The 26341-nt window shown below is 36.1% G+C and overlaps 1 protein-coding gene and 1 non-coding gene across 4 annotated transcripts in view; both read right to left on the bottom strand.

Moving 5' to 3' along the window:
• C4H14orf39 (chromosome 4 C14orf39 homolog) overlaps nucleotides 1-26341 on the bottom strand; it is a 204561-nt gene that overhangs the window by 10353 nt on the left and 167867 nt on the right. For all 3 annotated transcript variants that reach the window (XM_066276580.1, XM_066276581.1, XM_066276582.1), the window contains 11 exons: nucleotides 19650-19837; nucleotides 19513-19555; nucleotides 16808-16928; nucleotides 15761-15852; nucleotides 13558-13691; nucleotides 12003-12079; nucleotides 9061-9155; nucleotides 8915-8973; nucleotides 5509-5570; nucleotides 3750-3925; nucleotides 501-633 (listed from right to left, as the gene is read on the bottom strand). In XM_066276580.1, the coding sequence (XP_066132677.1) occupies nucleotides 501-633; nucleotides 3750-3925; nucleotides 5509-5570; nucleotides 8915-8973; nucleotides 9061-9155; nucleotides 12003-12079; nucleotides 13558-13691; nucleotides 15761-15852; nucleotides 16808-16928; nucleotides 19513-19555; nucleotides 19650-19837 (1180 nt within the window). The remainder of the gene's footprint in view (nucleotides 1-500; nucleotides 634-3749; nucleotides 3926-5508; nucleotides 5571-8914; nucleotides 8974-9060; nucleotides 9156-12002; nucleotides 12080-13557; nucleotides 13692-15760; nucleotides 15853-16807; nucleotides 16929-19512; nucleotides 19556-19649; nucleotides 19838-26341) is intronic.
• Nucleotides 20719-20825, bottom strand: LOC136336998 (U6 spliceosomal RNA). The gene has a single exon (XR_010731723.1). It is a non-coding gene; the product is annotated as a U6 spliceosomal RNA (small nuclear RNA).

The following is a 26341-nucleotide window of genomic DNA, read 5'->3' as shown; positions in this document are numbered from 1 at the left end:
TTCCTGGTTAGGGCATACAGGAGAGGTGGCCATCTGCTTCTCTTCTTCACCCCCTGTACCTTCTCTCTCTCTTCTCCTCCTGCAGCCATGGCTCAATTGATTTGAGCATGTCGGCCCCAAGCACTGAGGATGGCTCTATGGAGCCTCTGCCTCAGGTGATAAAAATAGCTCTGTTGTAAGCAGCCCCAGATAGGCAGAGCATCAGCTCCAGAAAGGGGCTGCCAGGTGGATCCTGAATAGGGTGCATGCGGGAGTCTGTCTCTGTATCTCCCCTACTCTCACTTAAAAAACAAACAAAACAAAACAAAACAAAACAAAAAGATAATAGGTGAGAAATGAAGAAAAAAAAAAGATAATAGGTGAACTTTGCTATATTGTCAATACTCAGAATCTTTTTAAAAAAATGCTTCTGCCCCAGGATAGTCTGGTACTAAAGCATTAAAATTACCTGAAGTTAAAGTGTACAATTTTTTAGAAATAAAACTCGTTTCTCATATTACCTGGTCTGACGAAACTTCTGAATCAAATAGAGAAGAATCAAATAAATTCAATCCAGGTGATCTAGAAGTATAACTCATAAGAAAAGAACCCCCAGGAGATTCCTTTTCAGTTTGATCTTCAGGCACTCTATTTCTATTACAGAGAAATAAAAACCACCAAAATGTTAAAAATGTATTATTAAATGTTGAAAACTGGCAAGCACCACAAGAAATGGCATAGAGCAGTGATTCTTCAACCTTTTCATTTCGTAGCACACATAAATTACTAAAATTCTGCAGCATACCAAAAATTCTATTATCTTTTGCTGATCTGACCAAAAACAATGGTATAACTGATTCATTCACACCAGTTGGCTACTGTCATTTTTTTTTCTTTGACAATCTAAGGGAAAAGAGGTCAGTGCCCCTGACTAAATGGTCAGTTACTGCATGGTTTAAAAATTCTTGGGGACACCAGTTGCAAATTGCTGGCACAGAAGTAAGAAATGACACAGTAGTGAAAGAGAGGAAGTAGCTATTAAAGTGACAAACCTATGAAAAAAGATCATTTTAGGTGGAAAATAATATTAAATAAAGTAGAACAATGATTATGAAATGGTAATAATTAAGTCCTACTGAGAATATACTGTTAGGTTCTAGACTAGGTATTTTCTTTTTAATTTTATTTAGACAATTGACTTTAACAGGGTGACACTGATCAGTATTTTCCATCACCTTCTATTTGTCCCTCTTTAGGTCCTTCCTCCTCCCTCCCCCTATGTTCTCTTCCCCCTGGTAACCACTTTCACATTTACCTATATCCATAAGTCTCAGTTCTATATCCACCTATGTGTGAAATCATATAGTTCTTAGCTTTTTCTGATTTACTTGTTTCAGAAGAGGATTTTTTTTTTTTTTTTAAGCAAGAGAGAGGAGGGGCAGAAAAGGCAGAGAGATGAGAGGCTTCAACTCGTAGTTGTGGCACTTAGTTGTTCATTTATTGCTTCTCACATGTGCCTTGACCAGGAGGCTCCAACCAAGCCAGTGAACACTTGCTCAAGCCAGTGACCCTGGGCTCAAGCCAACAACTATGGGACCCCATACTCAAACTAGTAAGCCTGTGCTCAAGCCAGATGAGCCTATGCTCAAGCCAGCAACCTTGGGGTTTTGAAAGTGGGACCTCAGCATCCCAGGTCGACGCTCTATCCACTGTGCACCACCAGTCAGGCCAGATGAGGATTTTTATGCACAGAAAGGTTAAACAGGATGTAAGTGCCAGAGCTAGGATTTGAATGCAGCAATACAAATTTAAAGTCCAGACTCTTAATCCTGATTCTATAGGTTTTGTTTAGTCTTTTTTTTTTTTTTTCTTAAGTGAGAAGCCAGGAGGCAGAGAGACAGACTCCTGCATGTGCCCTGACTGGGATCCACCTGGGAAGCACCCTATGGGCAATGCTCTGACCATCTGGAGTCTCTGTTCTGTTGCTCGGCAACTGAGCTACTTTAGCACCTGAGATGAGGCCATGGAGCCATCCTCAGTGCCCAGAGCCAGCTTGCTTCAACAGAGCCATGTCTGTGGGAAGAGAAGAGAGAGATAGATAGAGAGAGAAGGCTGAGGGGAAAGAGGGAGAAACTTCTCCTGTGTCCCCTGACCAGGAATCGAATCCGGAACATCCACACTCCAGGCCAACACTCTACCACTGAGCCAACCGGCCAGGGTCTAGGTCTTGTTTAAGTCTTGAGAAGAAGCCAGTCATTACAGATTGTTGCATATGGAAGTTAAATATAAAATGATTTGGGAAAAATAATTAGACAAGACAATACATAACACAGTGGTTAAAAGCATGGATTCTGGAGGCAAAACTGGGTATGAATCTCAACTCTAACACTAATGAGTTGTACCATTTGTAATTGTTTTTTCATTGAAAAGAATAATGTACTTAAATCTCATGAAGTTGTGAATCTTAAATGAGAAATATTTACAAATTCTTATAGTGCTATTGTTTATTAAGTATGATAGAAATCTCAAGATAACTTCTATAACTACCTCCATAACCATTAATGAGTCACTAGTTTTCTCATCATAAAAAGAGGTTTTAGCATATATTGCCATATCCTTTCAGCCTTCCTGGGTTGATTATGCATTCAACATTTTGAACATGCTATGGTTTTGTTTTGTTTTTTGTTTTAATATTCAGTGAGAGGAGAGGAGGCAGAGACAGACTCTTGCATGTGCCCTGAACAGGATCCATCTGGCAAGCCCACTAGGGGATGATGCTCTGCCCATCTAAGGCATTGCTCCATTACTCAGCAACAGAACTCTTCTTAGCACCTGAGGCGAAGGCCATAGACCCATCCTCAGCACCTTGGGCCAACTCTCTCCAGTCAAGCCATGACTGCAGGGGAAGGGGGAGAAGGAGAGGGAGATGGAGAGAGGGAAGACGGGGAGGGGTGGAGAAGCTGATGGGTGCCATCTCCTGTTTGCCCTGACTGGGAATCAAACCTGGGATATCCACACGCTAGGCTGACACTCTACCACTAAGCAAACCGGCCAGGGCCTGAACATGCTATGGTTGAGTCGACAGCATTATATTCATATATATAAAACTCTAATTAGCAATTAAAAGCAATAGAACATGGGTGAGAGATTCCTGATTAAGTGAAATCTGTTTCCATATGTTTTAGAGAAATCTCAGGGTTCAGTTAAGGAAGGATGTGAACTGAACAAAAAGGTCAAAATGGAGCATTACTTTCTTGGCTGCAAATTACAAATCTGTGGTTTCCAAAATTAACCATTTTAGAGATATTTGTGTCTATTGAAGTTTTAACAGAAAAGCAATTCTTGCTTTAGACACTACAATGTAAGGAAAAATGAGTGCTGGAACATTATTCAGTGACGTTCACAATCTATCACATGGGATAGTAGCTTTTTAGCTTAGCATTTAAAATTTTTCCATAGGCTTTCTTATTCTTTGGAAAATCTTAAATATATAAACTATTCTACCAGATAAGTACTCAGGATATATGCTTGATGTGGCAAGGAAAATGGGGAAGAGGATATAAAACAAGAATGGCAGAATGTTATAATTGATTAATTGTTCAAACAGGGTGATAGGTACATGGGTTTATTATACTAGTGTATACTAGTGTTTATCTCTTGTATATATAGGATATTCCATAATAAAAACTTTTTAAAGGTACTACGGATTTTATTACTCTTATCAATTATTTATGTAACTCAGTATGTAGGTTCTTTAATTATATTCTTACCTTTCTAACGAGGGGGGGGTTTTAAGGAACAGTGATTTCTCCAAAGAGTCAGGTGTTTTTGCAGCTTCCGAAATTCTTAAAAATGAAGGCATTTCAGGAGTTCGTGAAAGATTCTCAACCCTTTCTTTTACTTCATCATTATCTACTGCCTTCCCAAAATGTTCTCCATATGTAACCTGCAAAGTCAAAATAACAAACACTATAAAAATGAATGTTATTGCATTAATAAACTTACATATTTAAAAATGTGTGAGGTGGAAAATATCATGTTAATATGTGATATTATTTCTTAGGCTAAATAAGTAAATTATGAATACTTGGTGAAAGTGACACCAAAAGATAGCTGTCCAAAACTCAGAAAAAGCTTTTAATTTTCCAATTTTTCTTTTCTTACCAGTTCCACCTCTCCTACTCCTACCTGAGAAAGTAAATGATAACCAGAAAAAAAATGGTTAGGAATGATTTTTCTTTTAAAATTTCCATATCATACTCTGGGTCACAAATTGCATGATACCTCCTTGAAAGGGAGAAGCAATTTATTTCTAAGCAATCTTGCTCTCATTGGTTATATTATTTGCATTCTTTTTTTTTCCTTATAAATTCATCATACTGCTTTCTTGGCCAAGACTAAGAACTTGAAGGACTAGTTTTCATTTACATTATTTTGTATGTTAGCAATGTGATTTCTAAAATACCTTTGTTATACCAAATCCCATTACAGAAATAATTTGGGTTATCCCATCAAAAAAATTCAAATGTGCTTTTTACCTATATTTCTTTACAGCAAAATACTACTATGTTGTTTCTTGGGGGGGTATATGCTTTTCTTATTTTTTAATTATGTATTGGCTTCTGGTTTACAGCTTAGTGGTTAGACAATCACATACTTTACATAGTGTTCTTCACAATATTTCCAGTACCCCAAATGGCACCATACCGTTATTGCAACATACTTACTTTCCCATAACTATTTTGTTAACTACCAATTTATTTCTCTTGTTTTAAATTCTAGGATGGTGAAGTTAGTATACACTGTCCACATTAAAAAATAATCTGAAGATATTTCTGCAGTAACCACTGATCTTAAATTGCCTTGGTAAATCATTCAATCTTAACAAACAAAATTGTTTTCTTCAGTTATGATTTAGTTGTGGTGTCAATATATGTAGTTAATTATTAATTACAACTCTTTCTGTATATTTTTCCTTTTCTTTTTACTTTTTTATCCAGTGAGAGGAGAGGAGGCAGACAGACAGATTCCCACATTTGCCCTGAGAGGAATACACGTGGCAAGCTCCTTATGGGGTGATACTCTGCCCATCTGGGACCATGCTTACAACTGAGCTATTCTTAGAGCCCAAGGCAGATGCACTGGAGTCATCCTCAGCATCTGGGGCCAACCTGCTCCAATTGAGCCATGGCTACAGGAGGGGAAGAGAGGAAGAGAGAGAGAGAGAGAGAGAGGCGAGAGGGGGAGGGGTGGAGAAGCAGATGGGTATTTCTCCTGTGTGCCCTGACTGAAAATCAAACCCGGGACATCCACATGCTGGGCTGACACTCTATCCACTGAGCCAACTGGTCAGGGACTGTGTATTTTCATGTAAACTTTTTGTAGCTTAAGTTTTTAATCTAAAACTCCTGTAAGAAATAGATTCCATAACACAACTTGATTACTAAATTAATCTTCATTATACTAAATCAAAATATTTAAAATTATAATGTTTTGCTGAGAAACTGAGAAACCAAACATTTGACTTACTTGTGAAGCACATTTTGATTCTTTCAATTCTCTTACTGTTCCTTTATCTCCACACTCAGCATCTGTTTGTTATATAAGGACAAACTATTTTTTTCTCTTTACAATTTAATTATAAATAAAACATGTTAGTCAGACCATATGAAATAGCCAATATTTAACTGTTTTTGACCCACAAAAATGTCAATTTCATATAATACAACCCAACCCATAAAGATAAAAGAATAAGACCTAGATGAACAGTTTAATAGACAAAATTATAAAGAGAACACATGTACCCATCACCCAGATAAGAAACAGAATTATAAGTACTCCTATAGGACTTACTTTCCTCAAATCCTCCTCTTTGGATGTAACCACTTTCCTGACTTCTGTAATAATCATTTCCTTGATTTGTTTTATATGTATATAATTATATCATTTAAGCAATATAGTTTACTTTTCCTGTTTTAAAGAGTTACATGATAACAATAATAATATATATACTTTTTATCTTGCCTTTTTTGTTTAGTATATGCTTGTGAGATTCATCTGTATTGTTACACAGACATAGTTTGCTTACTTTTAGTGATGTAAAATTTTCCATTGTCCAAACACAACACAATATATCTGTTTACCTGCAAATGGGCATTTGAGGTGTTTCTGCTTTGAGGCTATTACAAAAAATGATATTACAAACACTCTTTAACATATATACTTGCATGTATGTACTTGTATTTCTCCAGGTATATACCTAAGAATGAAATTACAAGGTATAGGATCTGTGTATTTTCCATTTTATCAGGTGTTAAACTATTTTCAAAGTTTAGTTTCCAAACCAGCAATTTTTGTTGTGGCAAATGACCATCCTGAGATACCCTAGAAAATCACCAAATTTCACCAAAATTATTAGCTCCAATTATAATTTAGGTGTGGTCTCAATATATGGTCACTTATAAATGGCAGTTCCTACCAATAGTTATGATAGTTCCTATTGCCCTACATTCTCATCAACACTTAGTATTCTATCAGAATTTCTAATAATTTTGCTAACTTGGTGAATGTGTAATGATACCTCATTGTGGTTTTATTTTTGTTTCCTGATTTGCTGAACAACTTTTCAGATTTACCTGCCACAAAAATTTCTCTATTTGAAATGCCTATTTGTGTATTTTGTACATATTTCTAACTGAATTGTTTGTCTTTCTCTTCTTGGTTTGTAGAAGTTCTTTATCCATTGTTCAAAACTAATCTTTTGATAGTTCTAAATTATCTTGCCTTCCATTCTTTTTATAGTGGCCTTTAACATTTTTTTTTTTTTTTTTGCATTTTTCTGAAGCTGGAAACAGGGAGAGACAGTCAGACAGACTCCCGCATGCGCCCGACCGGGATCCACCCGGCACGCCCACCATGGGGCGATGCTCTGCCCACCAGGGGGCGATGCTCTGCCCATCCTGGGCATCGCCATGTTGCGACCAGAGCCACTCCAGCGCCTGAGGCAGAGGCCACAGAGCCATCCCCAGCGCCCGGGCCATCTTTGCTCCAATGGAGCCTTGGCTGCGGGAGGGGAAGAGAGAGACAGAGAGGAAGGCGCGGCAGAGGGGTGGAGAAGCAAATGGGCGCTTCTCCTGTGTGCCCTGGCCGGGAATTGAACCTGAACATTTTTTTTTTTTAATTTGAGAGAGAGAAAAACATCAATTCGTTGTTCCACTTATTCATGCATTCATTGGTTGAGCTGTGTATGTGCCCAGACCACGGATCAAATTGGTGACTTAGTTTCCATTCTTTTTATGTACCTGTTAATAAACAGAAATTCTGAATCTTAATATAGTCAAATTTATCTATCTTTCTTTTATGATTGGGCTTTTTAATTCTATTTTTTTTAAAGTGAGAGGAGGGGAGATAGTGAGACAGACTCCCACATGCTCCCTGACCAGGATCCACCCAGCAACCACCGTCTGGGGCCACGCTTACAACTGAGCTATTTTTAGCACCTGAGGCCAGGCTTTTTAATTTTTATTTAATATTAATCCTTTCCTATCTTTAATAGTTTTCTATTTTATTATCTGAAAGCTTTATAGTTTTGCCTATTGTATTTAAGTCACAACTATTAGTTTTGCCATTTTACTTTTATTATATTAACCATATTAACTTCTTCAAATAATATACTTGTAAATTATTGAACACTGTCTTTTTTACTTCTAAGATAACTAAATGCCTTCCTGGATATGCAGCTTCACAATATCTGCTCAGTGGTAACTATGATATAATAGGACTACACCAGATACGTGCATTTCTCCACATAAGTGTATTAGCAATGTATTGTTTCTAGAGATTAGCCATTCCTTTCTTGTCTAATACTTTGTCAGCTCGGCGTATATAGAGGATCCCCTGTGCAGATAGATATATTTATTTTTTCCAAAAGAAAGCAGGAAGAATATCCATCTGCATAAAATATGCATATTATATTGGTTGAATCCTATATTGAGAGTGGGAGAAATGGTATATTATATGACCATTCTGACAATGCATATTTACAGAATTTTTATACTGCCAGAATGAGCCATTTTTGAAACTTCAAAATTAAAGTCAGTAATCCACATGCTATAGATATGAACAGGTGAACACTTTTATATAAAACTTTTATATAACCTATGAGTAGAATAATTATTATTAAATACTGGGTTACCAAAATATGTGTATATGTGTGTATGATATATTAAATATATGTACACTTACATGTATGCATATATGTATATACACACACAAATAGAATCAGTATTTTCAAGGCTGTATCAAAGTTAGAACAGCTAGTTGTTTTTAGGATAAAAAACTCATACATATATATCCTGTGACCTTCCTATGATTTTATTCAATGATAATAATGTAAGATAGTTAGAAGATTTATATAAAAGAATATAGTAGCATTATTTTAATAGCAAAAAACTGGAAACAACAAAATATTAAAAATGAGAGAATCATTAAATAAATTGTAACATATCCATACAATTATATATACACAATCATTACTAATAAATTCTACTAAATGGCATGAAAATTATCCTCAACACTCGTATATCAAGTAGGAAAAGGACACAAAATGATATACATAGCACGCTTCAAATTTGCCAGAAAAATGTAAAAACAAAAATACACACACATAGGAAAAAAGTAAAAACTATACACCTGTATAGACTTGGTTAAGTCTGGGTAGTGGTATTTTTGTATCTTTTATGTTTTTCTTTGTTTCCCAAATTTTCTATAATGAAATGTATTTGTTTTATACTTAAAGAAACATGTATTTAAAAAACAGGCATGCATGGTCAGCTAATAAACAATGCAAACAATCTAAATAATTTATTAAAGTAGTCTAAAAACTTGATATAATTTGTTACTCCCAGTTCTTAGGAAAAACCCAAAAAGCAAATACCTGAATCTCCTTTTTCAATCCATGGATGGAATGGTACCTGTTTCTGTGGGGTTAACAATCTAAAATACAATAAATATAATTTTTATATTATTTGCTGAGTTGATAAATTTCAGAAATTAAAGCATTTTGTTATTTTTAAAAGTTACCTGAACTGTATAAAATTCTGTGAACTTTTAATAGCCTGTGAACTAGTAATATTTGAACATTCTGAATGGTAATTCATAGCAGAGTCATTAAATGCCTGAGGAAAAGAAGTTAAGCATTAGAATTGGCTATATAAAACAAAATTTTTTGGCTTGCCATCAATACTCAGAGTTCTCAAGAGCATTGTCACCATCATTATCAATAACAACTACAAATAATAACTAAAACCGCTACATATAAAACATTAAATGAAATACTGAGAAACAAAAAAGATTTAACCCTAAAGGAATTGATGTTTTTGACAAGGATAGTAACTATGCATGGTTGTATTTCTACATTTAAGGTAAACTTTTCAATATTTTATCCCATACTCATGGCTAATCAAATAAATCTTTTACCATTGATTACCTGATTTCTGTGTCTCCTTAACCTCTACAACCTTTCAAATTGAACATAGGAAAACCACTGCTTTAAACTACCCTGTTTCCCTGAAAATAAGACATCTCCCAAAAATAAGACCTAGTGCAATTTTTTTCAAGCTTACAAATATAAATATAAGGCCTCCCCTGAAAATAGACCTAGCGTGTCTTTAGGAGCAAAAATTAATATAAGACACTGTCTTATCTTTGGGGAAACAGGGTAGATTGTTGTACATGGAAATAGAGTCACAAGAAATTCTCGATGGAATTCAGAGTTTGGCTGGTTATGCTGATGTTTGTGATGACATGACTACAGAATATTAATAAATGTTGATTTTTGTCCAACAATAAACGTGAATTCTTGTTCATGGAAAAATAAGACATCCCCTGAAAATAGACCTAGCGCATCTTTAGGAGCAAAAATTAATAAGACATTGTCTTATTTTCAGGAAAACATGGTATATACATGTTTGCATATGCCTCCTAGTACAGGTATTTGTACAAGTATCTTAAGTATGATATTTGTTTACAGTAAATGCCAAGAAGTGACACTACTGAGTATGTGCATTTTTATTTTTAATTAGTACTGTGAATCAGTCCTCCAAAGTAGTCATACCAAATTATACTCCCATTAGTATCACTGACCACACTAACAGCAAATTATTTTCTTTTAATTTTCCCATTGATTTGAGAGAGAAGAAGCGTCAACTCATTTTACTTAGTTGTTCCAATTAGTGTGTACTCATTGACTGCTTCTTGTACGTGCCCTAACAGGGATCAAACTTGTGACCTCAGGCCTGACCTGTGGTGGCACAATGGATAAAGTGTCGACCTGGAACGCTGAGGTCGCCAGTTCAAAACCCTGGGCTTGCCTGGTCAAGGCACATATGGGAGTTGATGCTTCCTGCTCCTCCCTCCCCCTTCTCTCTCTCTCATTCTCTTTCCTCTCTAAAAAATTAATAAAAGAAAAATTAAAAAAAAGATTTTAAACTTGTGACCTCAGCCTGCTGGGAGGACGCTTTCCCATTGAGCCACCAGGCCAGGGCCAGCAAATGTTTTCATGTCTGAAAACTGAAAGATGAAAACAGGTATCTCACTGGTTTAATCTGCATTTTCCTGTACTAATGAGAGCATCATCTTGTTATGTTTAGTGACCCTTTATCTTTCCTTTTCTGTAAACTACCTTATCTTTGGCCCATTTTTATTAATTTTTAAGAATTATTATGTGTTTCTTTACATATTATACATTCTGGATATCAATCCCCTGCCCATTCTACCACTGTTTTTTAACTTTGTTAGTATCTTTTGTCATAGAGAAGTTTTTTATTTTGAGGTAGTCTACTAATAAGTTTGTCTTTTCTTATTCCACAGTTATAATCACTGCATTTTCATGATGTTTTAAAGTGTCCGGGGATGATGAAAATGTTTTGGAATTAGACAGTGGTGATGGTTACACTACCTTGTGAATATACTAAAAACCATAATCATACTCTTTAAATGGTGGATTTTAGCCCTGGCCCGTAGGCTCAGTGGATAGAGCATAGCCTGGTGTGTGGACATCCTAGGTTTGATCCCCAGTCAGGACACACATGAGAAGCGACTATATGCTTCTCTCCCCCTCCCTCTCCTCTTATCACAGCCAGTGGCTTGATTGGTTTGAGCGTCAGACCCGGGTACTGAGAATAGCTCAGTTTGTTTGAGCATCAGCCCCAGATGAGGAAGGAGGTTGCCAGGTGGATCCTGGTCAGGACACATGTGGGAATCTGTCTCTCTATCCCCCCCCCACTTAAAAAAATGGTGAATTTTATGATATGTGAATTATCTCAATAACAAAAGTAAATAAATAAACATTATAAACATTTTGATATCAGTCAGTATGAGTCTTCCTACCTTTCTGGGTTGTATGCTCTTTGTTTTTCATGGGAACCAAGAACCACCCGAGTATCATCTCTCTCTAACCCAACCTCCTATATTCACTGTTTCTACTTGGAGATAGCCATCTCGTTGTTGCCTGGCCAAAGGCAGGATTATGAGATGAACAGATGTTAACTAAACTAATGTCCACTAAAGTAACCCAATAAATTACCCTATTCAGTGCTCTCAGACCTAAAACTTCTACAACAGTATTCTTCTATGCCAGTCCTAAACCACAGTTTCCCTCTTCAATTCAATCCTGTTTACTGTCTTCAAAATATCTCAAAGTTTTTGGTCTACTGGGTGTAGGGCTTACTATGTTTAAATATTTTTTCTGCTATTTTTAGGAGTACATGAGAAGGCTACAGTATATGCTCATGCTGCATACTAAGTTGTTTTAGGCCCTAATGTTGTACTAATGGCCAATTTATTTTATTTATATATATATATATATATATATATATATATATATATATATATATATATATATATATATATTTAAACACAGACAGACACACACACCATACACAGAGCATGTCCTAAATGTAATACATTCATTATCTCATTTAATGCAAGGAAATACTTAATTTATACTATTTAAAACAACCTACCTGTATATTGTTTTCTTTTTGTTTGGAGTCAACATTGGCAAGCTTTGACTGCTTAACAGAACTATCTTCTTTTTTATCTAAGATATTAAATTGTACAAATCAATTCCAGGGATAGAATCAAATACCATACCCAACATTTAACCTAAGCTTATAATTTAAAAAATCAAGTCACATGGCCCTGGCTGGTTGGCTCAGTGGTGGAGCATCGGCCTGGCGTGCAGGAGTCCCGGGTTTGATTCCCGGCCAGGTCACACAGGAGAAGCGCCCATCTGCTTCTCCACCCCTCCCCCTCTCCTTCCTCTCTGTCTCTCTCTTCCCCTCCCGCAGCCAAGGCTCCATTGGAGTGGGGATGGCCCGGGCGCTGAGGATGGCTCTGTGGCCTCTGCTTCAGGTGCTAGAATGGCTCTGATTATGGCAGAGCGATGCCCCAGAGGTGCAGAGCATCGCCCCCTGGTGGGCATGCTGGGTGGATCCCAGTCAGGCGCATGCAGGAGTCTGTCTGACTGCCTCCCCATTTCTAGCTTCGGAAAAATGCAAAAAAAAAAAAAAAAAATCAAGTCACATGAATACTTAAATTATAATACAGAGTTACAAAATTATTACACAAATCTCAGTTTTTCACTGTAAAATGAAAACCAGCTGGCAAAACTACATCTTGGCCCTGGCCGGTTGGCTCAATGGTAGAGCGTCGGCCTGGCATGCAGGAGTCCCGGGTTCGATTCCCGGCCAGGGCACACAGGAGAAGCGCCCTCTGCTTCTCCACCCCTTCCCCTCTCCTTCCTCTCTGTCTCTCTCTTCCCCTCCCGCAGCCAAGGCTCCATTGGAGCAAAGATGGCCCGGGCACTGAGGATGGCTCTGTGGCCTCTGCCTCAGGTGCTAGAATGGCTCTGGATGCAACAGAGCGATGCCCCAGAGGGGCAGAGCATCGCCCCTTGGTGGGCATGCCGGGTGGATCCTGGTCGGGCGCATGCGGGAGTCTGTCTGACTGCCTCCCCGTTTCCAGCTTCGGAAAAATGCAAAAAAAAAAAAAAAAGAAGAAGAAAAAAAAAAAACTACATCTTTATAATGGGGAACCAAAGACAGAGTTGCAATATTAATGACTGGGGGCAAAAACAGCAATGTAGTCAATCTGATACAATATAGTTAATCTAATCTGCAGATTATTAAATGAATCATGATTCAAATATCCCAGAGACTAAGTTACAAATATCATTAACACAAATCTGCTACCCACTTTTAATCATATATATTGATAATGTAACTTCTCAAATGAAAAATATATAATTATTCATCCTCCTTTGATAGCCATGCAACTAGATCACAACACTTTTTTTAATTTGAGTGATTTCTCTTTCAAAGAAAAAAGTTAAGTATAAAAGGCATATCTTGTTTGCTCTCAGAAAATAAATCAAAGTGGTACTTTTCTGAGTCTGTAGGTCCCTAGTATTGTTTGTTCTTGGTTACACCAAATGATGACTAAAATTGCTTCTTTCCATATCTTTTTCTAGGTATTTGAAAAGAAAACTAAGTTTTTGAAGGTAAATAGATACTGTACCTATAAGTCTTGGTTCTGAAGATAGAATATTTATTGGTATGACTAATTTCTGAGATTTGCTTGAAAGAAATAATTGACTTTTCTGAGAGGATTTATTCAATATAAGTACATGTTGTTCATCTTTTTCAAAAGTTCTAAGGAGAAGAATAAATTACATTAAATAGTGAAGTAAGAAATTAACGTATATTGAAGGAAGAAGACTTGACTTTTGGTGGTGAACACACAATACACTATATAGATATGTACTATAGAATTGTATACCAGAAACCTATATAATTTTATTAACCAATGTTACCCCAATAAATTCAATAAAAAATTTAAGACAATAACATATATTAAAGTGAGAGGAGGTATTTAGATACTATATAATTAAAACTCCATATTTCACACACAAAAAAACTGAGTTCTAGATAATTTAACAGATCTACCTAATATTACTGATTTACTTACTAGCATCACAGCTAAAACACGCCTTTTCTGATTAAGTCCAGTGCTCTTCTCAGTATACCACACTTCATATTTAAAACATAATCATATTTAAAGACTTTTTAAACATGACAAAAATATTTTAAACTAAAACTTTATCTACAACTAGGATTTCAGAATACTTCAAACTTTAAAAAAATTTATTTTGAAACAATTTAGCATAAATATAGAAACTATTAAAGCAATAGGATATAGATAAGTCTTATAAATTATTTACTAAAAGAATTTAACTCAGTTTTTCTGAAGTTAAGGAATAATTTTAATTAGGTGATTAAGTAATTTAAATAATTATAATATTTGATAATAACTATCAAAATCTATATTAAGTAAAAATGACTAAATAGCTACATAAGTTCCTCTCAATATAGAAAATTTTTATGATATTAAAAATTTGGCCCTGGTGGGGTTGCTCAGTGGATAGAGTGTGGCCTGGCTTGTGGACATCTCAGGTTTGATCTCCAGTCACGGCACACATGAGAAATGACCATCTGCTTCTCTTCCCCTCTCTCTTCCCCTTTTTTCTCTCTTCCCTTCTCACAGCCGGTGGCTCAGTTGGTTTGAGCATTGGCCTTTCGGTGCTGAAGATAGTTCAGTTGGTCCAAGCATCAGCCTCAGGTGCTCAGGATAGCTTGGCTGATTCGAGCACTCGCCCCAGACAAGAGCTGCCAGGTGGACCCCACTTGGGTTGCCTGCAGAAATCTATCTCTGCTTCTCTCACTTAAAAAAAAGTAAAAAAAAATGTATTTCCCTGGCCAGATAGCTCAATTGTTTAGAGCATCATCCAGAAGCTCAGGAGTTGCTGGTTCAATCCATGATCAGGGCACATACAGGAACAGCTCGATGTTCCTATCTCTCTCTCTCCCTTCCTCTCTCGCTGAAATCAATTTTAAAAAATAGTCTACAATGCAAAATTCTGTGCATTTACCTATTTTTTTCTTTTTTAAAACTTACTTTCCTAATCAATTTGGTTACAAAATTAAAACTACATGACCATGAATGTGAGACAAGGGTGTGGGAGAATCAAAGTAATAAATCCAAGAAAGTGGGGTTAGGAAAGTTAACTTGTATCAAAAATCAGGAAAAGAGTAACGGAGCCTGAGGAGAGGAATTTAAGAAGAATGAAAAAAAGGTATAGGCAGAAGAAAAAACTAAAAAGTTTATCAGAAACTATAGTAATACACCTATTTTTCCATCACACAATAATAGACAAAATCAATCTTTTTTTTAAATGCCTCCAACACTGATATTTATTTTATCACCATTAGGATAAATGACAAGAAACACATGATGCCACAATTCAGTAGCACTTTTGGCTCATCTTCACTCTCTGTGGCAAAGGAAGAACTGGTCAAGCTGGTGACAGGGTGATAAAAAGGTAAGTACATTGCAGCTCCCACCATTGTTCCTACTGGTGATTCATCCTGAAAAACTGGATGAAGTACACTAGTGATAGGTTACAGAACATTGAATATGCTGCTGCTACCCTATTTCTCTCTACAAATTATCCTTGGTCTTACTAAGTAACAAGCAAATTTTAAAATTAGTCCATAATACTTAAAGGTATAAATTAATATTTTTCATAGGAAATTAATAAATAGCCTGCACAAAAATATGTATATAAATATTGTATAAATATTAATGGTTGGGACAGAATATAGAATATAATTGTTAGATGCAGAATAGTCACACAAAATCACATTTTAAAGTTTACTTATACCTTTCTTTCAATTCCTTTCTTTTTTCTGTATTTTTAGCTTTTTCTTCCAGAGTTTCTGAAAGATTCTTAGTTTCATAAAGTCTTGCAATCTGCTAAAAAAAAAAAAAAAAACCAAAACAAAATAATTACCTGAAAAACTATAAAGGAACATATACTTTATCTTAATAAGTAAAAAATTTTAATATAAAATCACAAGATTTATATTTTGGTAGTAATAGATACTGTTCAGTGAAAGTTATTAAAACAAAGTAAAATTAACAATAATGAATTCTACTCCTTTCACTTTTTCTTAAAACTCCATTAGGAAGCCTAGATTTCAATGAACTTCTACCTTCTTTTTCAAAAAACTACAGTCAGAAACAAAGTGGACATTGATTCCCTACATTGAGACACAATTACCATATACTTCAAAGAAAGTCAAATTCACTTTTTTAACATTACTAAAATTACATTACTGCTATCTGGAACCTCATATGTATCAATCACAAATATGCCACCTTTAATACAATTTTCAGAAAAGTTAAAAAATTAGCTATTAAAATTTTCTCAAAATTTGGAAAATTTTGGACTTTAATGGGTTCTCATACCTGTCAATGAAAGGCACATTTCAACAGATGACTCTAAAAATGTATTCAAGAAAATATCATATACCATCAATCTTAAAGGCTACATTAGTTCTAGCATAGCTCTATAAAAACTCTATAGTCATAAATTTTTAAGATTTTTTAAACCGTTTACTTTCTTTTTCTTTTTGTAGAACATTTGTAGCTCTTTCAATGCCTTTAAATTCCTATTATTGTTATATCTTTTTCTTTTATCACCATCTTCCTCAACCCCCAAAGAAAGTTAAACCAGTTCTCAAAATCCAGAGCTGAATATACTCAATACCTGCATTTGGCTCCAAAGGCAATCCGAGGCAAACAAATTATCACAAGCCTTTGTACACATTTAGGCTCTTTAGGAATAGCTCCTCTAAGACTGTCAAGTAACATACCATTACACTTATATATTAATACGTATAATAGAAACATTTAACAAAATATATACCTGGTTTAAATAATCAATTTCTATTTCCACTTCATTTACTTCTTTCTTCAATTCACATAAAATTTTGGAAAAATTGTTGACGTGTCTAAGAATATCTTGTGTTTTACATCTCAAATTAACCCTTATATGTTAAGGAACTATGTCATACAAACAAATTTTAATTTATAATATATGTACTATATCAGAAATAATTAGTATTATATAACATTATTTATACATATGTTCCACATAAGCAATAACCAATACAATAACAATATCTGAAGACAGAATAATAATAAAACACCTGACAAACTAACACATAATTTATTGTTTAGTTGTTTTTTTAAGCGAGAGGAGGGGAGATAGTGAGACAGACTCGTGCATATGCCTGTATGGGGATCCACCTGGCAACCCCTGTTTGGGGCTGATTCTGGAATCAACCGAGCTATCCTCAGTGCCCGGGTGGATGCTCAAACCAATCAAGCCACTGACTACAGGAGGGAAAAAGGGTGAGAAAAGGGATAGAGGGAGGAGGTGAGAAGCAGATGGTCACTTCTCTTGTGTGCCCTGATGGGGAATCCAACCCAGGATGTCCACATGCAGGGCTGACACTCTATCCACTAAGCAAACCAGCCAGGGCCAACTTATTGTTTATCTATGTTATACACTGAACTTAAAAAATAACATTTCATCCAAAATATTTGTTAAAATTTTTTTCTTCAGTTAAATATTTTTACAGGGTAGTTTTGTGTTTTTGCTTTTTTTATCCAAGTTTATCATGTCATTTGTATGACCAACAATATATATATAACTAATTCAGGTACAAATAAAACTTCTTGTGTTTGTTTCCATCATTTATTTTTTCCAAAGTCAACATTAAAAATCCACCCTTTTTGGCCCTGGCCGGTTGGCTCAGCGGTAGAGTGTCGGCCTGGCATGCGGGGGACCCGGGTTCGACTCCCGGCCAGGGCACATAGGAGAAGCGCCCATTTGCTTCTCCACCCCACCCCCCTCCTTCCTCTCTGTCTCTCTCTTCCCCTCCCGCAGCCAAGGCTCCATTGGAGCAAAGATGGCCCGGGCGCTGGGATGGCTCCTTGGCCTCTGCCCCAGGCGCTAGAGTGGCTCTGGTCTCAGCAGAACGACACCCCGGAGGGGCAGAGCATCGCCCCCTGGTGGGCAGTGCCGGGTGGATCCCGGTCGGGCGCATGTGGGAGTCTGTCTGACTGTCTCTCCCCGTTTCCAGCTTCAGAAAAATAAAAAGAAAAAAAAATCCACCCTTTTCTTGCTCTTTAAGGTTCATCAGTGTCCTCTGTAGAACTCAGAAGAGAGCTAGACCTTCAACCTGGGCCTTCTGCTTGAACTGAATTTATACCCAATTTCAGGTAGAGAATTTCTCAGCTGTTAATAGACATCCTGCATGGTTATTAGCTACTAAATTTCCTAAGTTGCCTACAATCCATTTAAGAGAAGTTAAAAAATAAATAGAATAGGCCCTGGCCAGCTGGCTCAGCAGCAGAGTGTCGGCCCACCCTATGGATGTCCCAGGTTCAATTTCTGGTCTCCTCCCACAGCCATGGCTCAGTTTGAGCAACTTGGCCCTGGGTGCTGAGGATGGCTCTATGGCCTTGCCTCAGGTGCTGAAATAGCTAGGTTGCTAAGCAGGGAAGCAGCAGCCCCAGATGGGCAGAATATCTCCCTGTAGAGAGCTTGCCAAGTGGATCCCAGTTAGGGTGCATGCAGGAGTCTGTGTCTCTGCCTTTCACTTAATAAAAAAATTTTTTTAATTTATATAGACATATAAATCCACTCCCTACCTCTATCATTTCTTCTTGTTTGCTATGCATTCATGCATCTTATCCCATCTTACATCCAACTCCTTAAACTCCTACTGTACCTTCTGCATCTACCAACATCTGCCCTTTCCCACTGAGAAATTAAAACACATATGAGCAGCAAATGAACAACTAAGAACAGAATAAACTCAAACTCAAAAATGTGGAAAGAGAAAGCAGCAAAGGAATAAAGGGATAACTGAAAATGAAACAGAAGGAAGAACAACAGAATGCAGGGATAAAAAAGACTTAGTAAAAACAGTGGAGTTATAATCTGATTTTAAAAATAGCATGTGAAGGATTGTGAAGATTGGAAGAGGATTAAAGTTCCAAGTCATAATCAGGGGAGATCTTGACAAACCAGACTTAGACCAATTAAGAATTACTCAAGCATCTAATACAATGCCACTGTATCAGAATTATTTGCTTACATGTCTGTCTCCTCTATTAAAAGCTCTTTGTAAGAAAGCTCTGTATCTTTTTTAATATTTCCTGGCACAGGCAGGTATACAGGGAATTTCTAAAGATGAATAAATAACTGTGGCTCACCTCCTTATCGCCTTTCATCCTAACAAGTAATAATCAACTGATTTAATTGAAATCCTCTCTTTGGTAAGACAGAGCAAGATGACTTTTTCATTGGTTTAGTTGCTAATATATGCCACATAAAGCCAGATACATATACCACTTTATTTTCATTAAAACTGCCTGCTTCCAATCACATGCATATATGAAAACTAATCCCAGATAACCTTTACAGTAAACTCTAAAATTTTTTTAATTAAACAAAAAATAAATCTATGTGATTCTCACCAGGGAAACAAAATAACAATTAAAATACGGAAATAATACTTATCTAATAAAATTTCTAAGTAGAAACACTATTGTGGATACATATGTAATGTCCATTTAGTAAGTGATGGAAAGGGAGCAGGCACTGAAAAACAAAGTCATGTTTTAGACTGAGTTATTCTATTTCTTCATTATCAAGATATTGTTGTTAAAACAATATATAATAATAATGTTAATACCTAGAAATTCCATAAAAGTAGTTTCATTCATTTTCAGTTGTTTAGTACATGCTAATACTCTGTTTTGAATTTCTTCATGTTCTCTTTTCTTCTCATAATATTCACGTGACAGGGGTGTTTCTGAGTATTTTAGTTGGTATTGCTTCAAAACATCTTTATATTGACATATATAATCATGGTACATCTTTCTGTTAAAAATTTTAAAAATGATGTCATTATCAAAGAGTATATCTTTCCAAATATCACTTGTTTGCTAAATTAATCATAAAAGGCAAATCAAAAATCTACTTATCCCTGCTTCCCTCAATACTGTTTGCCCTTCAAATCTGCCTTAACTCCATCATACTTTCCAACTCTTTTTCTTCTCTACCTCAGTTATTCCCTCTTTAATCCTCCTCTTCAATTTACCTTCCACTTCCACCATTCCTATGAAACTACCCTTCCCATGGGCACCAATGATCTATTTCGTCTAACTCGATGATCTTTAAGTTCTTGTCTCAATTGACATTGCAGAACCTGGTTCTTTCAATCATTTTTTGAATTTCTGACCTTGAATAGAGAACTGGGAATCTCTATTCTCCCCAGTTCATCTACTTCTATAACTATACTTTTTAAATCTCCTTCAATTATCTAAGACAAAATTATTACATAAATTAATTTTCTATGTGGTATTCTTATATACTCCAAAACTGTTTTAGAAAGAAAATTTCAGCACTGTTTGCAGGAACTCCTCCATTCCAACTGAGGTAGAGGTGGTCGGTCATCTACTTAGTCACAAGCCTTGAGTAAGACAATTAATTCTTAGAAAAGGATATTAACTCTTCTTTCTCAATTGACTTTTGCTTGATCTATAGCAGGGGTCAAATACTCTCACCTATGGGCCAAATCTAACCTGCCACCTTTATTTGTATGGCCCATTACCTACGAATGGTTTTACGTTTTTAAATAATTAGAATAAATCAGAATAATATCATAATATTTCATGACATATTCAAGTTATATGAAATTTAAACTGTAATGTCTATCAACAAAAATTTTTGTTTTGGGTTGTTTTTTTGGGGGGGAGTGTTTTTTAATGGAATTCTTCACAAATTTGCGTGTCATCCCTGTTCAGGGGCTGTGCTAATCTTTCCTGTATCATTCCACTTTAAATACATGTGCTGCAGAGGCGAGCACTTCATCGTTTTATTGGAACACAGTCATTCATTTTCAGTGTCTAAAGTTGCCCTTGCACGACAACAGCAAAGTTCAATAGTTACAACAGAGACTATATATAGCCCATAGAGCCTAAAATAGTTACTATCTGGCCCTTTACAAAAAGTTTACCAATCCTAATCAACATTATTGAAAATGTTCAGTCCAAGTTCATCACAGAAAATATATTGGGGCTTTAAAAAATTTTTTTTTAAGTGAGAGGAGGGGAGATAAAGAGACAGACTCCCACATGTGCTCCAATGGGGAGCCACCCAGCAACTCCTATCTGGGGCTGATGCTTGAATGAACAGAGCTATCCTCAGCATCTGAGGCCAATGTCTGGTCCAAACAAGTTATCCTCAGCACCTGAGTCCAGCACTCAAACCAATAAAGCCACTGGTGGCAAGACGGAAAGAGGGAGAGAAGGGGGAGAGAGAAGGGAAGAGAAGAAGATGGTCTCTTCTCATGTGTACCCTGACCAGGGATCAAACCTGGGACGTCCACATGCTGGGCTAACACTCTATTCACTAGCCAACCAGCCAGGGCCTTAAAATGATCACCTTAAAGAAATTCAATAAAATGCAAGAGAACAGAGACAACTAAACAAAATCAGAAAAGCTATGCATGAAAAAAATGAGAAGTTTAATAAAGAAACTGACACCATAAAAAAACTGAACAGAAATCCTGGAGAATACAGTAACAGAACCGAAAAATTCAACAGATAGCATCAATAACAGACTTGATCATGCAAAACAAAGAATAGTAAACTCTAAATTCACTTGAAATTAGTCAATTTAAAGTAAATCAGAAAAAAACAAGAACTACATGATTCCATACATTGGTGGAACATAAAAACGAGACTAAGAGACATGGACAAGAGTGTGGTGGTTACCAGGGGTGGGGGGAGGGAGGATGCAGGAGGGAGGGAGGGAGAGATTTAAGGGGAGGGGAAGGGGCACAGAGAAAACTAGATAGAGGGTGACGGAGGACAATCTGACTCTGGGCGAGGGGTATGCAACATAATTTAATGACAAGATAACCTAGATATGTTTTCTTTGAATATATGTACCCTGAATTATTAATGTCATCCCATTAACATTAATAAAAATTTATAAAAAAAAAATTAGTCAATTTAGAGGAACAAAAATTTTAAAAAAATTAAAAACAATGAAAAAGCTACATTTAAATTTGGATTACTGCCAAGCAAATGTCATTACATGGGAATCCTAGGAGAAGAGAAAGATGCAGAATCTCATTTAAAGAAATAACAGCTAAATATTTCCTAAATCTTAGGAAAAAATGGATATGCAGTTACATTAAGCTAAAAAGATCCCAACAAGATCAAACCAAAGATTACACCAGCACACATTACAATCAAAATGTTAAAATTAAAAAACATAAAGAATTTAAAAAGCATCAAGAGAAAAATGACTACTAACAGGGGAACCTCCATTCCATGTTATATGCAGATTTTGCTGCAGAAATCTTGTAGGCCAGGAGAGAATGGGATTATATACTGCTCAAAAATATTAGGGGATATTTCAAGATGAATATGAAATGATTAAAAAAAAAAGCATTTGACTTTTTTATTAAAGAACATCAGAAAAGCAAATGACAAATCACAGAAAGTTGTTCGATTATGCACCTGAGATGCAAAACCAACTTTTATTTCACTGGTAAAAATGCACTATACAAAAGGCTGAAAGTACTGGAGTATCTGCACGTTCCCTGATCCCCTAATTTTTGTAAGCATTGTTGAAAAGAAAAAAAAATGACCAAGAACACCATACCCAGAAAAACTGTCCTTCAGAAATAAAGAGATAAGGACATTCTCAGACAGACAAAAGGAAAGTGAGTTCATTACCTCTAGGCCTGACCTATAAAAAATATTAATGTGAATTTTTCATGTTGAAATGAAAGGACATGGGCTGTGGCCAGTTTGCTCAGTAGTTAGTGTTGCCCAGAGTGTGGATGTCCCAGGTTCGATTCTCATTCACAGCACACAGCAGAAGTGCCCATCTGCTTCTCCACCCCACCCCTTCTCAGTTCTCTCTCTCCCTCTTCCCCTCTTGTAGCCATGGCCCAATTGGAGCAAGTTGGTCCTGGGCACTGAGGATGGCTCCATGGCCTCTGTCTCAGGCAATAAGAAGAGCTCAGTTGCTGAGCAATGGAGCAATGCCCCAGATGGGCAGAGCATTGCCCTCTGGTGAGCTTGCTGGGTGGATCCCAGGCAGACACATACAGGAGTCTGTCTTTCTGCCTTCCCTCCTCTCAGTGAATTAAATAAATAAATGAATGAATGAATGAGAGAAAAGGACACTAAATAATAACATGAAAACATAAAATATAAAATTCATTGGTAAAGGTGAATATATAGTCAAATATAGAATACCACAGTGTAATGATACACTGTAAATCACTTTTATCTCCAGTATAAAAGTTTAAAATATATTAAAAATAACTATATTACCCTGGCCAGATAGTTCAGCTGGTTAGAGCATCATCCCAAAGTATATATAAAGGTTGCATATTTGATCCCCCGTCAGTGCACATATGGAACAGCTCAATGTTCATATCTCTATCTTTCTCTTTCTCTCTCCCCCCTCCCCTTCTCTAAAATCAATAAATAAAATAGGCCCTGGTAGAGCATTGGCCTGGTATGTGGATGTCTTGGGTTCAATTCCTGGTCAGGGAACACAGGATAAGCAACCATCTGTTTCTCCACCCATCCTTCTTCCCCTCCTCTCTCTCTCTCTCTCTCTCTCTCTCTCTCTCTCTCTCTCTCTCTCACCCTCCCATAGCCATAGCTTGCTTGGTTGGAGTAAGTTGGCCCCAGGTGCTGAGGATGGCTCAGTGGAGCCTCCACCTCCAATGCTAAAAACTGCTTGTTTGCCAAGTAATGGCTCAAGATGGACAGAGAACATCAGCCTGTAGGAGGCTTGTCGGGTGGATCTCAGTCAGGGTGCATGTAAGAGTCTGTCTCTGTCTCCCCTCCTCTTGCTTTAAAATAAATAAGTAAACAAAAATAATATCAATAAATAAAATAAACCGTATCTACAATAATTTGTTAATGGATGCATGACATAGAAAGATGTCAAGTATGACGTCAATAAAATGTGAGAAATAAAAGTGTAGCTTTTGTATGCAATTAATGGTAAGTTGTTATCAGCTTAAAATCTGTTATATCTATAAGATGTTCATGGTATCCACAAAAATAATTCTATAGTAGGTATACAAAAGAGAAAGAGAAAGAAATTAAACTATACCACTACAAAAAAGTCAATCACAAAGGAAGACAGCAAGATATGAAAAAAGAAACAAAGGAACTAAAAAAAAAAAGATCACATAGAAAACAATAAAATGGCAATAGTAAATATTTACCTATTAATAACACTTTAAAAATAAATAGACTCAATTCAAAAGACAGAATAGGTCCTGGCCAGTTAGCTCAGTTGATTAAGAGAGTTATCCTGAAACAGCAAGGTTGCAGGTTTGATCCCCAGTCACAGCACATGCAGGAATAGCTCGATGTTCCTGTTTCTCTCTCCCTGCTTCTCTCTCTCTCTCTCTCTCTCTCTAAGAAAAACACACAAAAAAACAAAAAAAAACAAACAGAGAATAGCTGAATGGATTTAAATAACAAAATCCAACAATATGCTGCCTACAAGAAACTCGTTTTAGTTTTAAGGACAAACACACATAGGCTAAAACTAAAAGGATAGAAAAAGATATTACATAAAATGGTAACCAAAATAGAGAAGTGGTTATACTTATAGGAGTTATAATAAGTTATAATAGACTTTCAGTCAAAATCAGTCACAAGAGACAATGAAGGTCATTATATAATAATTAAAAGGTCAATTCATCAAGAAGACATAATAATTGTAAATATATACGTACTCAACACTAGAGCACCTAAATATTCAAAGCAAATGTTAACAGAATTGAAGGGGAAAATAGAGAACAATATGATAATGATAGAGGACTGCAATACCCCACATTCAACATTGAAAAGATCATCCAGATAAAAATTAGAGAGAAAACAGCAAACTTGAATAACACTATAAATCAAATTAAACAGAGGACATTCCATTGAACCTCACCAGAATGCACATTCTTCTCAAGCACACATGGGATATCCTCCAGGATCATATGCAGGTCCACAAAGAAAGCCTTAACAAATTAAGATGATTGAAATTATATCAAATATCTTTTCTGGCCACAACTATATAGAACTAACAATCAATAGATTGTTAGCAGGAAAAAAGTGGAAATAGTCACAACTTTATGGAAAATAAACAACACACTCCTGAACAATTTTGGATCAAAGAAGAAATCAAAAAGTGTCTTAAGACAAATGAAAATGAAAACACAGTACACCAAAACTTATAGGATGCAACAAAAGAACTTCTAAGAGGGAAATTTATATATCCACATTAAGAAAAAACAAAAATATCTGATACCCTACTTTATATCTAAGGAATTAGAGAAAGAACAACAATCTAAGTCCAAAGTTAATAAAAGGAAGCAAATAACAAATATTAGACCAGAAATTAGTAAAAAAGAGACAAAAAACATGATAGAAATAAATCAATAAAACAAAGAATTTTTTTTTTAATTTTAGTGAGGATGGGAAGCAGAGACAGACTCACACATGCACCCCAACCAGGATCCAACTGGGATCCACCTGGCAAGCCCACTAAGGGCGATGCTCTGCCCATCTGGGCCCTTGCTCTGTTGCAACTGGAGCCAATTTTTAGCGCCTGAGGCGGAGGCCATGGAGCCATCCTCAGTGTCTGGGGCCAACTTGCTCTAACTGAGCCCTGGCTGCAGGAAGGGAGGAGGGAAGAGAGAGAGAGAGAGAGAGAAGAGAGGAAGAGAGGGGTGGAGAAGATGGGCACTTTTCCTGTGTGCCCTGACTAGGAATAGATCCTGGGCCGTCCACACACAGAGCCGACACTCTACCATTGAGCCAACTGCCCAGGGCCAAGAATTTGTTGTTTGAAAAGATAAACTGAATTTCCAAAATTTTAGATAAAATAACCAAGAAAAAAAAGAGAACTCAAACAAAATAATAACTGAAAACAGAGACATTACAACTGACAGCACAGAAATACAAGAATTAAGAAGCTACTATGAACAATTATGTGACAACAAATTAAGATAACTTAAAAGAAATGGGGAAATTTCTAGAAAAATATAACTAAGACTAAATCATGAAAAAATAGAAAATCTAAATAGATCAATTACTTCTAAGTGGATTAAAAAAATAATCAAAAACCTCCAAAACAAACAAACAAAAAAACCCAACAAACCTCCAAAACAAAGACTAGACCAGATGGTTCCACCGATAAGTTATACCAAACATTTAAAGAATTAATACCAACTTTTCTTAAACTCCAAAAAACTGAAAACAATCCCCAACTCATTTTACAAGGCCAGCATTACCGTTACTAAAGTCAGATAAGTACACTACAAGAGAAGAAAACTACAGACTA

The sequence above is a fragment of the Saccopteryx bilineata genome, chromosome 4 (genome assembly GCF_036850765.1).
Source record: "Saccopteryx bilineata isolate mSacBil1 chromosome 4, mSacBil1_pri_phased_curated, whole genome shotgun sequence".
Lineage (NCBI taxonomy): Eukaryota > Metazoa > Chordata > Mammalia > Chiroptera > Emballonuridae > Saccopteryx > Saccopteryx bilineata.
The sequence above is the reverse complement of the archived record's forward strand: the minus strand, read 5'-3'. Positions and strand labels throughout refer to the sequence as shown.